General features: G+C 34.6%; 1 protein-coding gene and 1 long non-coding RNA gene across 2 annotated transcripts in view; one reads left to right on the top strand and one right to left on the bottom strand.

The window, feature by feature from the left end:
• Window positions 1-1,859: 1,859 nt before the first annotated feature.
• LOC143152175 (uncharacterized) lies at window positions 1,860-5,726 on the top strand. The gene is made up of 3 exons (XR_012993521.1): window positions 1,860-2,186; window positions 4,342-4,909; window positions 4,985-5,726. It is a non-coding gene; the product is annotated as an uncharacterized LOC143152175 (long non-coding RNA).
• Window positions 5,727-8,698: 2,972 nt separating this feature from the next.
• The window catches only part of LOC143152330 (laminin subunit alpha-1-like), a 139,122-nt gene continuing 130,279 nt past the window's right edge, over window positions 8,699-17,541 (bottom strand). Inside the window, exons 9-13 of the mRNA XM_076322323.1 lie at window positions 16,946-17,206; window positions 15,330-15,577; window positions 13,877-14,111; window positions 11,522-11,748; window positions 8,699-8,900 (exon numbers count right to left, since the gene is read on the bottom strand). Of these exons, the coding sequence (XP_076178438.1) occupies window positions 8,699-8,900; window positions 11,522-11,748; window positions 13,877-14,111; window positions 15,330-15,577; window positions 16,946-17,206 (1,173 nt within the window). The remainder of the gene's footprint in view (window positions 8,901-11,521; window positions 11,749-13,876; window positions 14,112-15,329; window positions 15,578-16,945; window positions 17,207-17,541) is intronic.

Raw genomic sequence — 17,541 nt, 5'->3', positions numbered from 1 at the left:
TTGGGAGGCGAAGTCGTAGCCGATCTTCGACTTTGCTAACCGTTCGTTTCATTTTTCGACTGCGCCGGGATCATTAATTGTATGTTGAATAGCTTTTGCTGACAGAAAAAGGATTGGAAATGGAATCGTGCGTTTTTTATGAACTGTTTAAGAAACACCCTCTTTTAGAAGTATCTATCTACCAGCCTGTTTAAACAAAAATCATTGAATGTTGGGACTGAATTTGTGATCAAGGTTAGAAGTGGTTATCTTTAATAGTGGAATGTTTTTCAAGCAGGTATTCCAAGCTTTATAGCTTGAACGACGATTTATTAAAAAAAATACGTCTGTGATTGACTTTTGGAGTCATTTAACGAACCAGGAAGCGAAATTTTATCATGTTTCAATTACGTCAGTTTATAATATTTGCTGGATGACTGAAAAAAAAAACATTTCTACATTCTAGGAAAGGAAACCTATTCCTGGAAATTACACATTAATAAACATGATCAATGTTCGGTATATTACGCATGCTGGTCATGAAAAACGTTACAAAGCTAGGTTTTAAATTGTGTACGCCTGTAAGCATTCCATGTATACGCTTCACCTCTTCAGGGACGATTTATTTTGTTTAAAATTTAAAAAAAATCTAACATCGTAATGTGTGCCATCAACATCATATAGATTTGTAGCAATGTTGCTGTATTATGTCACTAGGAAAACTAAATTCATTCGACTCTTAACAATAAAAGAATTAAAAGTAAATAGGAGGCGGTCATTTTCAATTTTTCAAGCTGCATAATATGTGAAGCTGTTAGATTGTTGAGACTTATTGTAAGCACATGTTGCATTATGTTCGGTAATTATGTACATTAGCTGATTGGATTGATCTTCTCGTGTTAAAAAGAAAAGACTTATGAGTGTTTCGATGTGTAAAGTAATGATTTGAATTAGGTCTGTATTTTAAAATTACACAAAATTCTAATCTCAAAATAAATTCTAGTTACATCTCACTTTTTTCATCTTCTACTGCCTATAACTTCAAAAGTAGAGACGAGTAACTCTTAGTTGTGTACTAAGTATACTCATTGTTAGTGACCTTCTCCCTCCAACATACATCAAGGTTGTCACTAATGTGCATAATTATTCTACTTTGTCGTATTATATAATACAAGACACAGTGGTGTGATCAGCAATTCTAGAACCCTATGTGCTAAACTTTGTAGAGGAGTTTTTTTACATCAGTGGTGCCCAAACATTTTGGAAATCGTCCCCGTGAAAATAAAATAAATATTGGTACATTACTTTATCCAAAGTAAGTGGTAGGTTTAAAATGATACAAGAAAAATATATTCTTACAGTTTTTAAACTTCAATAATTACATATTAAAAATTTTTAAACGTCGTACCTCCCACTTTGGAGAACACTGTTTTAAACAGAAGTTAATCCTTCTTGCTAAATTTCCTATAACGTCAGAAAAAAATTAAGTAGTATTTCTAATTTTAAAAGAAAAATAACCGACAAAACTCGTGAAATAATATTGATTAAATTAAACAAAATTTTCGTGTAAAACATTTCTGATGAGATTTAGGCAACATACAACTTTCTCGTAGTATTTATGGAAAAATTTGTAGAATTAAAAGAAATGTTCGGGAAATAATCGACACGACAATCGTAATTTATTTGTTACATAGTAGGGGATAGGTGATTCACACGCGCTGCACACTCTTGGTAACGCCAATGACGATACATCAATATTTAGTACGAAGTTGGCGAATTAAAACTCGTTTCTCTTTAACTGAGCAACTAATTCATGCTAAATGTTTCACGGTCATCTGTTTATTCAGTATTCCGTTGTTAATAATGGAAAATGTATTCGCGCATCAGCATGCAATAAAGACGCGCTCTTTGACGCGCAGGAAAGTGTAGGTGGACAATCGAGTTAGCTTTTTAATACGAAGCAGCCGCCTTCGGCATGGATCTCGAGGGGCATCAGTCACTCGAGCGATTCTTCCTTAGTGCAAAATCATCGCGATTCGTTTCGTTCGGACAACGCGGCATTGTGGCTATTCGATGGAAGAAGGTCTAGAATGAATTAGCGTCGTCTCTGTGCAAGTTGCCTCGTGGTTTGCAAATGTTTGCCGCAAGGATTACTTTAAGGAGGATAATCACGAGACCGAGTCGAAAAATAAGGTCATCTTTGCACGGTAAAAAGTTTTCGAGTTCTGTTACTTCGTATGTACTAGAATTTACCAATACGATTACATATATCACGAAACTTTTTTACACAAATACTTTGTACGCAAAGCGTAATTTTACCATTACTTCAAGAGGTTGCATTTAGCACATACCTGGCTCGATATACGTTAAACGATCGGTAAAAATATTATTACCAGACTGCAAATAAATTCGTACTTGAATAGAATAAAGTTAAAAAATTAAATTACTTTCGTCTTTTAAGGATTTGAATATCTTCTGTATAAGTTTCGCATGTTTTCTATATTTGCGTAGGTCATAAGTGCATAAGGGCAGTTCAATTACTGTACTAAATATAGTGCAGAGCCTTCGTACCTGATATTTCACTCGTTCTGAAAAATGACCTCGAAATTTCATCCTTTATTTATCAGTTTACAAGTTTATTATTAGCAAATCGATTTTTGATATTCTCCTTTATACCGTTCATACGTTCCATTAATTTATTGCACCGTACTCCGGATGTTCTCGCGAACGCACAACGAAAGATCAAAGATTTATGAAAATTACTGCGGAAAGCTCGGAGAAAATGCGAAGTAAACGGCCCTGTATTAAATTGAAATCGAGCAATTATCAGCGCCTGAAGAACTCGTGAAATAGTTTCATTTTTCATAACGAACAGTCCTACTAGAGGTAGCTAAAGAGCAGATCCGTGGAACATCTATAAGTTAAATCGAGCGGTTCAGGTTAAACGAAGCGTATCGTTCGAAGGCGAGAAAGAAAGAAGTGGCGCATTGCCGTGGTCGCAGGAAGTTAATTAACATCTCAGACAAGTCGTGGCGAGGCTGGAATGAGCTAAAGCGAGCTAGAACCTCGAGTATGGTGTGCCGTATCTTATGATATCTGTCCTCGTATCTCGAAGTAGTTGTGAGATACGGTGTCCTGGGTGCTGTTTCGACCAATCGTAAATAAGGATTCGATCTCGCGGTTTTCTTGCACGGAATAAATTGTAGGAGTATAAAATAATAAATTCGTTTTCTTCTGCGTGGGTTTGAGGCCAGAGTAGGTAAACTGAAAAGGAGAAAATGTTGAAACTTTAACGATGTTTAGGAATAGAGATCAACCCTCGAATTACTATTGCCACGTGTAGTATGCTTTAAATATACGAATCTAGCGAAATCGTACAATAGCTGTTGACGATATTGAAAAGAATTGGAGTGCGTTAAAAAATTTGGTGACTATGTGCTGGAAAAAACGATGTATACAGGTACTTTAATTTATCTTATACATTTGGTACATTTTCCTCAATAGGTGATTCTAAACTTTTAAAGGTCATACAGTTATTCGTGAAGCTCAAAGTTCAAAATGATTAAAAGATCACCTACTCGAATAACAAACTAATTGGAAGAGAGGATACACAATTTTATAAAAACAATGTGCTATATAAATTGAACCAGTGAAAATTAAAGTAACACCTCTGCCGCATTTTGCGTCTTTACAAACATATCATTTCTGTAATTTATTTCTCATAGTAAATGAATATTTGCCCGACATGTGTCACGCATTCGATAAAAAAAGAAATTAAAGAAACGAAACCATTTATTTTTTAACTTTTCTATGCAATTAATGCAATTAATTATTTTTAATGTAATTAAAAAATAGTTAATCTACATCAGGTAGCAACGCATCATTTACCCTAGGAGGAATCTAGTAAACCCTCGCACATCTAAATAGTTAAAGAGATATGCAGTGTACTATAGGTATTTGAACACAATTTTTGAAATATTAACGATTGTAGATTCTCGAGTTGTGTACTATCGTGTGTTCGTTTAATGGTATCAAAGATTTAAACAACTATCGTCTCCCGAAGTAATAAAATCGAACAAATTTGTCTTCTGTGTAATCGTGGCTATCGTAGAGACTCGAATTTAAAAAGAAATAATCGAAATTGTCAAATTTCCACCCCTCTAAAGAAAAATATTCGGTTTCTGATAGAAATTTAAACCTTTATCGTCCGCGATAATAGTAAGTATACTTGGTTTTTCACTAGGAAAAATTTTCCCTCCAAAATCGAGCAAAGGATACAGCAGTCATACTCTTCTCGTATTCGTAACAAGTGAATCGGATGATTTTTCGAGTAATGGAATTTCAGGCCACGAATGTTTGCAGATTACGTAACTGCCATGATCCCGGTTAGATCGACGATGACGAGGAGGGAGAAACTGGAGAGCATTAAGCGCGTTTACGCGAGCATTGGGCCTCACGCTGAATGATTACGATTTATGGGATTCTTTGTGGTAGCTGATCTGCGAGGCCGATCTTGAACCTCCTCGTGGAATCTACCAGTCACAGTGATCGTAAAGCTGCCTCCACAGTGAATCATATTCTGCTTGGTCTTCAATTTTGCACAACGTTTTTAAAAAACTGTTTAAAGCGAATCACAGCATTTTCTACTATTTTTGGAAAGCGTACAATATTAACTCGTTAATCGATCGAATTTTTATCTCGATAACTGAAGCGACGTCGATTAGATATTTTTATCGAATAAAAATGTTTGTATAGAAATTATTTGTATTCACATTCGTAGCAACTGCACAGTGCAACATCGAAGACGAAATTAAAAAAATAAATCTTAAGAAGATAAAAAAGAATGAAGCGTTCATTAAAGAATGAGTTCGTGTGCGAATAAATTAATCAAGTTAATTATTTAAGACAGCCGACAGGACAGAACGTTTAAGTGAGTTCAACGAGATCAAGAAAGGGTTCACGCTATCGCATAAATTATTAGCTATAATGCATATTTGTGTTATAGGATCAACGTTTGAAGAGTCGATTTTCAAGTGGCGAATTTCAAACAGAGACACAGTACAAGGATCTGTAGTATGTATTGAAGTTGGAATTAGTCTTAGGGCACAATGTTGTGTCTTAGTTTAATTATTAATAATTTTGAAAATATAGACAACATCAACGATCAATCTACGTTTTTCTAAAATGTGAAAATTAAAATATTCGTTAAATTTCTCCAAAGTGTCGTTTATGACAATAGAAAGAATAAACAAACATGCTATTAAACATAAGAAAAAAATTGTAGCACGTCTTACTCAACTAGCTATAAAAGCATACAAAATAAATATCAGTCGATAGAAGATTAAAAAGAAAGCACCCCTTGGACTTGGTAACCGAAAAATAAAATTCACACAACCATCTTGTGGTTATATCTTAACGGGGAATTAAAAGAATTTACTAAATGTCCATCGAACAATTGTAAAGCCATGAATAAATTTAAATTAAACAAAATTTAGTGATTAAAATATCTAATTTATATCACAAACAATGAAGAAATTTGTAACAAAGAAACCAATAGTTTTAGATTCTTTTGCTGTTTAAAATTAGTGGATAAGTAGGTAAATGTCAAGAGAAATGCTCCTCTTTTGGTTAAATAGGGTAATAATGTATGTAACGTTTCGACCGTGTGATTGCGATCCTCTATAGGAATTCAAAATTGTATAAAATAAAAATAAAATAGTAAAATAAGACATAAAAATACAACATACGTAACAAATGTACTTTCGTAAAGCAAAATTTGTCGGAGGAAAGCGAAAAAGTTGTCATTATCTTAAAAATATGTTTCATTTTTTTTCATTCGATTATAAGAATCAGTAAAGGTAATTTAAAAAGTATGAACTTTCTTATCATGATTTCTGTACACGGTATCATAGATATAAAAAAAGAGAAAACTTTTCTTTCGACGTCTCTCACAATTGTGTCGTTGTTCCAGGATTTTTCTACCAATGAAAAATAATTTTGCGTCACGGATGAACTATTTCACTCGTGTGCAATGTTCCCAAATGTGCTAAATTTCCGGGTTCCCTAACTTCACTCGTAAGTTAAAGCTCGCAACCCTTGAAACGGTACTGCACGCGGAAACCACGATCGTAAATTAAAACTAAGCTAAACAGATTATACGTTAGAAGTATTCCGTTGGGTAAGGGTGGTTTGACTCTTGTAAATCTCAAGTAACATCCTGAACTCACGACTCCTGTCCAGTCGGATAAGTGCCCCATACTTAAAGAAACCGAGAGATAAACATCCACGGCTTAGTTAGAACAAGACGAAGCGTTATACATTACTCTTCCTCGCGTTCCTCGCGGTGTTGCGCGGCGAAATGCCGTTTTCTACGTCCAGAAACCTACACTTCGCATTCTAACCGTCGAAACTATGGTACGCGCAGGGGATGATTTTCTGTGAATTTCTATAGAATTGCAATACTTTCGAGGGATTTAGAATACCATTTCTGCAGCTCGTCGAGTGTTATTCTCGAAAAAATGATAACGCGCGTGCGGTAAAAATAAGAATTCTCAGTGAAGCTAACCGTTGCCATAATCGTTAAAATGGCCATTTTCTATCCTATCCGGTGGTATCGTTGGTAATCATTTGTACTTATCGAAGATAAGATAAATAAATTTGACGTGAAAGAGGGTAATCACTTGATCATAGAAAACAAAATTATGAAGCGATATTAATCTTTATTTGTTAATCTTCACGTAAACCTCTTTCTTGCTAAGCGAAAATGTTCTCTCAGCTGAGTAAAGCTCCTTTACAAATTATCTCTATCAAAGGTGGAACGCCTTTCAATATACGTACAAACATGGCCGCTCTTGTAATATTTTCGCCACTGTAAGACTTGCAATATTGACTCAAAATAGATCAAGTAAAATATCTGTTACCTCTGTAACTGCAAAATGAGGTCAGATTGATCCCGATCAACAAAGTAAGTGGAATACGCAGTTCAGCTAATCTAATAACTATACCTCCACTAATAGTTTATCTAGCTACGAGATCATAGAACATCGGTTTCGAACATTGTTTGGAAAGCTCCTCTAAAAATAAAAAAATGTCTGCCCCCTGAGATAGGTGGTAGAATTGGAAATAATGCACGAAAAATGTACTCCTACAGAGTCCATTGCTCCGATGATAAATGAGAAATATTATCCAGGTTTTTCTACATTAAAAATGTTCACTCGTGCTCTTCTTGCATTGTAAAATGCCCTCTAGCGGGCAACGGTCCATTTTGTTAAATATTGCTATAGAATGCAAAAAAGTTTCTACCGAGCTTGTGCTCCCTGGAACGGAAACTCGCACGAAGTTCAAACCGACCGTTAAATTCGCGCAAGAGAAGACATTGGCTTCACGATGATACGACTTTGATGAAAAATTCTCAAACGGTACTTACCTTTGCAGCCTCCCACAGACAAGCCGTAATGGTCGACGTCGCAACGATCGCACCGGAAGCCAAGGACGTCGTCCGCGCACCTGCATTCACCGGTTACGGGATCGCAGACCTCGTCGAGGGCACCCACGTCGCAGTCGCATTCCCGGCAACCTGCAGTCACGTTCCCGTAACCTTCGATACAGGAGGAGCAGTCACGACCCTCGAACAAAGGCTTGCAGGGACACTGACCGCTCCTTTCGTTGCATTCGAGGGAACTGCTCCCGAGGGGGTCACAGTTGCAAGCTGGAACAATCATTTTCAATTTTTAACTTCCACGGACTGGAAATGTCGAAGAGCCGATCTTTGATGTATAATAAAACGGTAACGATAACAAAGAATTGCAAAAAGTATTCGGTTGAACCTCGGGTGACGAACTTTTTCCTAAAAAGAGACTCAGCGATTTCATAAGGACGCGTGTCTTATGAAAATTTAACAAAAATATAGAGTAATATTTCATTCGTGAGGACTTGTATTATTTCATTTTACAACGACGAAGGTAAATTCTATTTTTATCAACGAAAAAGAAAATACTCGTTACTATGTTACCATTTTGTCGAAGAAAATTATTTTTATTGGTAATGAACCAATCGAAATGTTTTTACTAAACATTTGTTACAACTCTTTCGATTTTTTCGCAATGTTGTCCCGCAAGTTATCAAACGACGAACAAAAAATTCTACCGGGATTTTATATGAAATAATTGAAAATAACCTTGAGGACTTGTGTAAAAGATACATCAAGAATCTTAAAAATGTCACTTTTAAAGACCTTTCAAACAATCTCATTCGTAATAAAAAAATTTTGTCGATCCACCAGTAAGAGAGACAATAGGGTTAAACAAGTTATTTCCACTGGATACAAATAACTATCGTCGTAGTTAATTCGTTTGATTGAAAATTTTTACAAAAGGTTGTACTAATAGTAAGAATACATAGGAATTAAATCTTTTCGGGAATAATGATGCGTTTGTGTTTAGTTTTTAAATTATATTAATATCATAATATGAAAGTATTCCTTAAACTTCTCCATAAATTCGTAATTAAAGTTCTAATGATATAACGCGACAACATTGTAAAACAACGAAAGGACGTTGTGTGTCAACATTGGTAGAATTTTTAATTATTTCGAAATAATTGATCCGCGATGAGGTTACTTGGAGACGCGATAAAGATTTTAAGATCGACTATATTTTCTGAAATGGAACGTTCTTATTAGAGCATAATATCGATGCAATAGCAAACTGGATTCAAGGATTCATGAATACTCACGCAAGCAGTTCTGTTCCAGTGGATTTCCGTAATGAGCTTGCTTGCACTTGTCGCATTTCCAGCCTTCTGTGTTACCGCGACACTCCAAGCAGCGTCCTGTTTCCTGATCGCAAGGCCCGCCGCCGCAGAGACACGGTTCGCACGTGCTGCCAGAAACTAAAGGATTTCCGAAAAATCCTACGTCACAGCTGAAAAATCAAAATCGGTTTTCAAGTAACGGAATTGTCTTCCCATTGTTTAAATTTGTGCAAGCGACCCATCTTGTTGGCCTCGGGTTGAGGTAAAAATCGTTACATAACCCGCTTTCAAGTGAATCGATAGTTCGAACTTTGTCACTTGAGAGCGGAAAGTAAGAGATTTCTGAAAAATTCTACGTCACAGTTGAAAAATCAAAATCAGTTTTCAAGTAACGGGATTATCTTCCCATTGTTTTAATTTATGCAAGCGATCCATCTTGTTGGCTTCGGGTTAAGGTAAAAATCGTTACATAACCCGCTTTCAAGTGAATCGATAGTTCAAACTTTGTCACTTGAGAGCGGAAAGTAAGAGATTTCTGAAAAATTCTACGTCACAGCTGAAAAATCAAAATCGGTTTTCAAGTAACGGAATTGTCTTCCCATTGTTTAAATTTATGCAAGCGACCCATCTTGTTGGCCTCGGGTTGAGGTAAAAATCGTTACATAACCCGCTTTCAAGTGAATCGATAGTTCGAACTTTGTCACTTGAGAGCGGAAAGTAAGAGATTTCTGAAAAATTCTACGTCACAGCTGAAAAATCAAAATCGGTTTTCAAGTAACGGAATTGTCTTCCCATTGTTTAAATTTATGCAAGCGACCCATCTTGTTGGCCTCGGGTTGAGGTAAAAATCGTTAAATAACCCGCTTTCAAGTGAATCGATAGTTCGAACTTTGTCACTTGAGAGCGGAAAGTAAGAGATTTCTGAAAAATTCTACGTCACAGCTGAAAAATCAAAATCGGTTTTCAAGTAACGGAATTGTCTTCCCATTGTTTAAATTTATGCAAGCGACCCATCTTGTTGGCCTCGGGTTGAGGTAAAAATCGTTAAATAACCCGCTTTCAAGTGAATCGATAGTTCAAACTTTGTCACTTGAGAGCGGAAAGTAAGAGATTTCTGAAAAATTCTACGTCACAGCTGAAAAATCAAAATCGGTTTTCAAGTAACGGAATTGTCTTCCCATTGTTTAAATTTATGCAAGCGATCCATCTTGTTGGCCTCGGGTTGAGGTAAAAATCGTTAAATAACCCGCTTTCAAGTGAATCGATAGTTCAAACTTTGTCACTTGAGAGCGGAAAGTAAGAGATTTCTGAAAAATTCTACGTCACAGCTGAAAAATCAAAATCGGTTTTCAAGTAACGGAATTGTCTTCCCATTGTTTAAATTTATGCAAGCGACCCATCTTGTTGGCCTCGGGTTGAGGTAAAAATCGTTACATAACCCGCTTTCAAGTGAATCGATAGTTCGAACTTTGTCACTTGAGAGCGGAAAGTAAGAAATTTCTGAAAGATTCTACGTCACAGTCATCAAAGCAAAATTTATTTTCAAGTGATGGAATCATTCCTCTACTTAGTATGTTTATGCCATTGAACCATCTTGTTGGACTCGATTTGAGATGAAAATAGTTGCATACATATTTCTGCTTTCAAGTGACGGTCTCGATTGTGTCACTTGAAAGCGGAACTTACAAGGTTGGATTTCAAAGTGGAATTTTTCCCTCGAATTCAAGGCACGAATCACCCTCACTATTGCTCACATTTCTCCAACAGTGTCGATTCGGACGCCTAATGAGTGCGTCGACAAAAATCAATTGACTGCTTATAACATTTTTCGCCGCGCGTCTCATTGAATTGCATCCCCTAATATAACTTAAAATTTATATATTTTGCGTTATATCTTCGTTGTAGTATTGTCAATGAATTGGCGAGATTTTACCGATGAAAATGAATTCAAACATGACTCTATTCGAATTATTTTTCATCACGTATAAATTGGGACACTTAAATTCTGTAGTTACGCGCTCCTTTGAATGTCATTTTTGGATTCATATTCATCGAGAAAACCTCGTCGATACTTTGATAAAAGTCTCGTAAAGATGCATTGGAAAATATACAAAATTTTATATTGCATTGATGGTTGTTCGCTCAGAGTTCTATACCATTCGCTGTTCTCTTCAAGCGACTCGTTTGAATTCCGTCAGTTCTAAGAGTAAATTCTCGCCTCCACCTCAAATTCATGGCAGCTGGTGGACCCGATTTTTCGCTTTGAAACTAAGGATTATTTTATATACGACCCCCCCATCGTTTATATTTTTTTGCTCGAGCGATTTTTCGATTCGAGCGTCTAACGAGCTATGAAAGAGTAATAAGATACGCTCATAGAACAAAAATTCATTCACCAATGGAAATTAAAATTTATATATTTGACATTGTATCTTCGTGAGAATATTATCTGAACACTACCTTATTCGAATTATTTTTAATTATATGCAATTGAAAGTTTTCCAAAACGATTCGTATAACATAGAAGTAAAAATTGGCCTGACAACAGTCGTGTTCGGTCTCATTTTCATTAGGAGAATCTCTCCAATTCATTTATAACACTCTCGTGTGTTCATTGCTGGTGTATCTCGTTCATTTAAAAAAAATTGATTTTTAATATCATTTCGCGACCAATCACGACTATATGCAAATACAGTCGAGCATTATTGTACCCCACTTTTAAGTCAACCGAAAATTTCAATTTTATCACTTAAAAGTGAGAATTACTGTATATTTATCGGTTTGTGCTTACCTCTCACAGTGGTCGCCAGTGTATCCTTTAGGACACTGCGTGCAAACGTATCCACTATTGATGTCATTCGGATCGTCAAGCTGGCAGTTTGGGCTGAAGTTGTTCGATTCGATTAAAAGTGGACAGGCGCATCTCCTGCAATCGCTCGATGTACCTTTAAGAGCGATACCGTAGAAACCGAGAGCACAACGATCACATTTAGGTCCCACAGTATTGTGCTCGCACGTCTATTGAATAAAAATGAAATTGCAATTTTAAATTTCTATTTACACGAATGTAATTTTTGTCAAAGAAACAACTTAATTTCTCATTCATTTCCTTTTTCTGTTGTATTCTAAAGTTTTCAATGTTAATGTGAGTATAAATAATAAAACATGCAAATATTAACTCTTCGTTATTCAATAAAGCGAAAGAATGCAATATGCACATGATTGTACGAGTACTTATTGTACAAAAATTATATTTACACACAAATGGAGATAACCGGATTGAGATTAGGTTTGGAATAATCTCCTATCTTTACACATTTATCTTTTTTTTTGTATCTCATCTCTGGTAATAAATAAATGTTAATTTGATATGTATAATGTTGCAACTTTTATGCAATAGAGGCAGCAAATAAAGTAAGATAAGTGAATCAATAAAAATGAATAAAATTGTGAATCTCAAAAAGATTCACAAATTGTGAATCTCATACAGGGTTAAGAAACGTGGTACAATAGAAAAGGACGTCATTCTAAATGTCGAAATGTTAGAATAAATTTATTCGTATAAAACTTCATTTTGGAAAGAAATGATTTTAAAAAAGTAAATTTCCTAAGGTACATTATTAGATATCACAACTACAACTTCTTCAGTACACAATAAAACAGAGTAATTTTTGTACTTTGTATACTATGGACAATTCTTAACTATCAATTTTTGTAAAATAAATAATATGACAAAATAAAATAATTGGTCTTATGCTACACTGTACTACCTCTTTAAGAAAATTTTAGTCAAATGCATTTTCTACTAATTTCAAACGACATTTTCCAAAAAACAAGTATTATACGAAAACAATTTCGAATAATTTCTCAGTCTTAAGTAATACGGTAAGAAATGATGAGTAACGAAATACCACACATTTAAATTAAATTTAAAAGTTCTAAATACTGGCAGTTGGTAAATACAAAATCTTTTCTGTGGATAATGCAATCAAACATTCCGAATGATATGAAAAAATATAATTTAATGTAAATGACTTGCATACAAAATTTTCTTAAAAATTTTTTCGAACTGTTGAAAGTCTTTCAAATTTTAAGTATTCGGTAGTTAGGGATAAGTTGAATATAATTCTCGCAAAAATATTCCTCATCTAGTTCGGTAGTGTAAGTTTCACTATGCGGCATGTATATGTATATATTTATGTGTATATTTTAAGTAATTAATGTCGTTTGGAATTTTTCAAATACGATCAAATTGATCTTAAAATGAATCCTTTCAAAGTTACCATGCAATATCTGTGATATCACTAGATGGTTAAGTTACTCGAGGTAAGGAAGGAATCTATGCAAGCTGGCTAAGGTTTGTGTCCTAACTATAGAGTACTCGTACGCTAATCGATGATTTACTGTCATTTATTAGAAAATTAATGGCACACTTAATATATTAATACAAGATTTTGTAACACATTTTCTTTTACTTTGGACATTATTTTAGTGACAAGTATTTCGTTTTAATTATGTTAGTACATATGAAACTCAGACTGTATCGAAATTAGTATTTCATGAAATAATTACAAAAGGATATTTTATCATAAAAATTCGCCGATGTTGTATGCATATATCACAGACTCGCAACAAAACAGAAATTGCTTAAACAGAAGTGAAAAATGTCAAAACCACTCTGTTTTTCTGTACACATTCAACGATGCATTTTGAGATTAATTTTGGAGTAAATGAATTGTATCGAAACAACAATGTCGTTGAATAACATGTAAGAATTTGCTATTCTTTTTGTTACTAAAAATTTAAATTACTTTATAACAAAGAGTCAAGGCACCTTGTAACGAATAAAATTGACTTTCAAGAAATTGATCGCGAACATTTCTAGTGCTTTTCTATTTTTTCTTGTAATCAATTCTCCGTTTGATATATTAATATTTGTAACCAAATGCTATAGTATTTTATCGAAGAGTACGCCAATGCTTAAGGAAATGAATGGCTACCAACACTTTGGAGAGTTAAATTTTAGCTTTAGTTGCGATTAATTATTTTAATTAAGTAGGTTATGTTTAAAATTCACATTGCGCATGCACATTGATATTGTGCTACGTAAATCTGCAAGGAAGAAGACAAATACAACGGTACTCACCGTGCATTCTCCCAACACGAGATCGCAAGTACTTGCATGTCCATTGCAATCGCACTTCACGCACACGTGATGTTCTCGATGATCTGTTCCGTTCTTTAACACTTTCACATACCCCCACGCGCAATCCTCGCAAGAAAGTCCTGTATATCCCACGGGGCACTCGCACAATTCGACTAAGCTACTGTTCTCGCCACTAGCGGTGACTTCTCCAACCGACACTATCGCAGACTGCAAACTGAAACAGAAAAACGTTAGCTGAAAACAGTTCACCTTCGGTTTGTTATGAAATGTTATGCCAATCAATTCGATTCGTGAATCTTTCTCCTTGATAATGACTGCCAATACAGGTATACAAAGATCTATTTATCACGTTCGTAGAAAATGATTTTTAATTATGTAAAAGTCGCGGCACGAAAAATTGTTTAAGGTGTCGTCGTGTATCTCGCAAAGGCAGTAATTTAAAATCCAGAAAATCTACTAAATTTGATTTTAATTTGATTTATAATTATCAGATAAAATTTTGTGACCGAGCAAGGTGTACAAACGTTATCAAACAAGTGCAAATCTTTGCAAACAAGAATCACGAATACACGAAAACTGTTAAATTCGATTAAAATAGATGCGATTCATAATTATTGCACTTAATTTATAATTATTGGATAAAACATTGTGATCTAACCTCCAAGCGAGGAGAACACACACTGTCAAACAAAAATAAAAAGTGAGTTAGAATAATGTTTAACGTAAATTAGTTAGAATCCTCGTTTCATGGAATTATAAAGCGACTGTGACGTCTATTGTATTATACTCGAGGCATAAAAACTTTTTGCAATATTTATAAAAATATACAATACATTCTCAAATACAGGATAGATGCTTTTCTATCTTTCAATTACTTTCCCCGAAAACGTTGCATTGATTTTCATACAAACTTACGCATACATGTATCAAACACTCGAATCTTGAAAAATCTTTATTCAAATTACGTATTGCTGACATTAAAACCTTAAAAATCTCCAATTCAAAATCTTTGTTTATACATATTTTTAGATTTCGAACAACGAACGATTCTGAGAATTAGGAACAACTTTCAAGGTTTTAATACGTACTCTGTAACTTTAATTATTTTATAACTGTAACAGACAAATCGTAACTAAGTTGTTTTTGGTTCGTTAAAATGCCTATCCCATCTGTGTGCTCGATGTTATTTCATCGAAATGGAACTAACAATAAGAGGAATTAACTTGGAGACTATTAAGCTACGTCGTTTAATATGTTCAGGACCTATTCATAACAAATTCGTAAATACAAATATTACTTAAAATATTCTTTCCTGCTTCTCGACTAATGCTTGAAATTTGCTATAGAATTGGAAGGATGAGAAAGACGATCTGAATGTTGATTCTTTCACGGTTTTCTCAAATTTTCGAAATTTTGCACCAGTCCTACGTACCTTCCTTCTATCTGTACGGAGTGATACTGTGCCCTTATCATAAGGTACTTCAAATCGGCGAGAACCTGTAGCATTTGCACCCTTGTAACAGGATCTCCACGAAATTCAGTTCTTCTCAATTTTGTAGGAATATCTTGAATCTCACTGCGTACGTGATACCAGCCGTTTTCGCGTAGAGGAACGGTGATCTCTGCTTTCTGGCTATTATATTGTTCCTCGCCGTGAGCTATTCGCATGCCATTATTACCCTGAGAAGAAACAGGACGGGAAGATTAATTTTACAAAAATGGTAATCATTACAATCTGCCTTTCAGGGCGAACTAAGACCCTAAAAATGAAAGAAGTAAAAGAAATATACAAGGTGGTCCAGTAACTAGTCAGTGTCTGAAGTGCTTTTATAAACCAGAATTGAAAAGATCTTGACCAATTTTTACAAACATTCCGTAAAGGAGCAGAAAATTATTATAACAAGAGATGTTCAATCTTAAATTATGCAACATCGGTCTAAAAATTTGTGCTCCGTTTATCATTGTCTCGGAGATATTTAAGCAATAATAGTCGCTGGAACACTGTGTAATAAATATGATAGGAATTCTTACATTGTTTGTTATAGATTTTAAAAGTAAAAAATATTTATTTTCAGCGTGTATAGCGATTTATACTTCCTATATCTTATGCAAAAAAGACCCAATAAAAAGATCGAAACGTTATAGTAACTATTCTGTAACTATTATATAATGTAACTATTCACCGATTGCGTCGATATGTAACTAATATTTTTCTGCCGAATTGTGATAATGAGATAATGAGAAATGTTTATATCGTGATTGACTACCAGAAGCAAGTAAGTTATGCGCTATAACCGAAACAAAAAATATTATAAGTCTCTGAACATTAATTTATCAATCTATATTTATTAGGACTTTATTTTTCCATTTGACGGGTAGATACTATCTTTCCTAAAAATCATGAACGCTTTTTGTTGAACATCCTGTATATACACCATATTATTTGAAATTTGTTACCTCATTACACGAATAATTGAAATGTCGGAGTAATTTTAATTTACAAATTCAACTTGAACAATAATGTTTTACAACTATAAAAATAATTACTTCAGCATTTCCAAAACGTAGCGTTTATACCTCTAAAACTCAAAATCTCGTCTATAAGTTTTAAGAAACAGTATAAAAGCAAAATGTAAGAAAGATTTAATCAACAATTACAATAATGGTTAATAAAAATGTGCAGACAGACAAGGACATAATACCAATGAATTAAAAAGTAATTAAATAAATACATCGATGCAAATATCTTTTAGCCGTAAGCTGCTTATTAAGAATTGACAAGGTTTCCTCTCAAAAAATATAATATTAAATTACCGTGCATAGTGGATGGAGTGTGAAATCGGTAACGATAAATAAACTGGACATTAATCGGAAAAGAATCAAGTATGTAATAACTTGATTTCACGTGGTTTAATTTAAATGACTTCAACGCAAACACCTCAACCGGTCGTATCTTATGATTAACATCAAAGTGATTTCTGTTTCTCTTTCGACACGCTGAAATTTCTTCTTGCTCGTATTATCATTCACATGTTGCTGGATACTTACAACTAGAATAAGGTTGGGTCCCGTGGTCGGTTCTCCGCTGGTGTCACCGCGCATAACGACCCAGGTGACAGAATAAGTAATATTACTACCGTAAGACGAGAGACGATTACCGCAATAAATTGGCGGAGCCAACCAGAAGGGACTATCGTACTCGAGCTCGAAGGCTGCCACTGTGAGCCAACCATTATCCGTATCCAAAACAGGGACAATGGCACGGGATGCGTTCATGTCGGTGACAAGCCAGTTTTCCAAAGACGATATCTAAAATCGATTAACGGAAATAGGTAACAATCACGATTCGACGATTACGACGACACCGATTTTGTCAAACGAATCGACACTACAAGAGCAAAAAACAGAAAAAGAAGTGGAATGAATATTATTAAATATATTGGTTCATTTATGAAATGCAGAGTGGTTTATTGCGAAAGGAAATTCTACAATAAGTGTCATCGCGGTTTAGGATCAATGTCTTAACGAATCAAAGCTGTGATCAAGCACGCGGAATATTATAAAATATTAATTTCTCTTACCAAATATATGTCGACGAAAAAAATTGAAATTTTTTTTCCACAACTCATTCTAAATTTTTCGAA

This window comes from Ptiloglossa arizonensis, chromosome 10 (genome assembly GCF_051014685.1).
Source record: "Ptiloglossa arizonensis isolate GNS036 chromosome 10, iyPtiAriz1_principal, whole genome shotgun sequence".
Taxonomy (NCBI): Eukaryota; Metazoa; Arthropoda; class Insecta; order Hymenoptera; family Colletidae; genus Ptiloglossa; species Ptiloglossa arizonensis.
Note: the sequence above shows the minus strand (reverse complement) of the source record. Positions and strands in the feature narration are given on the sequence as shown.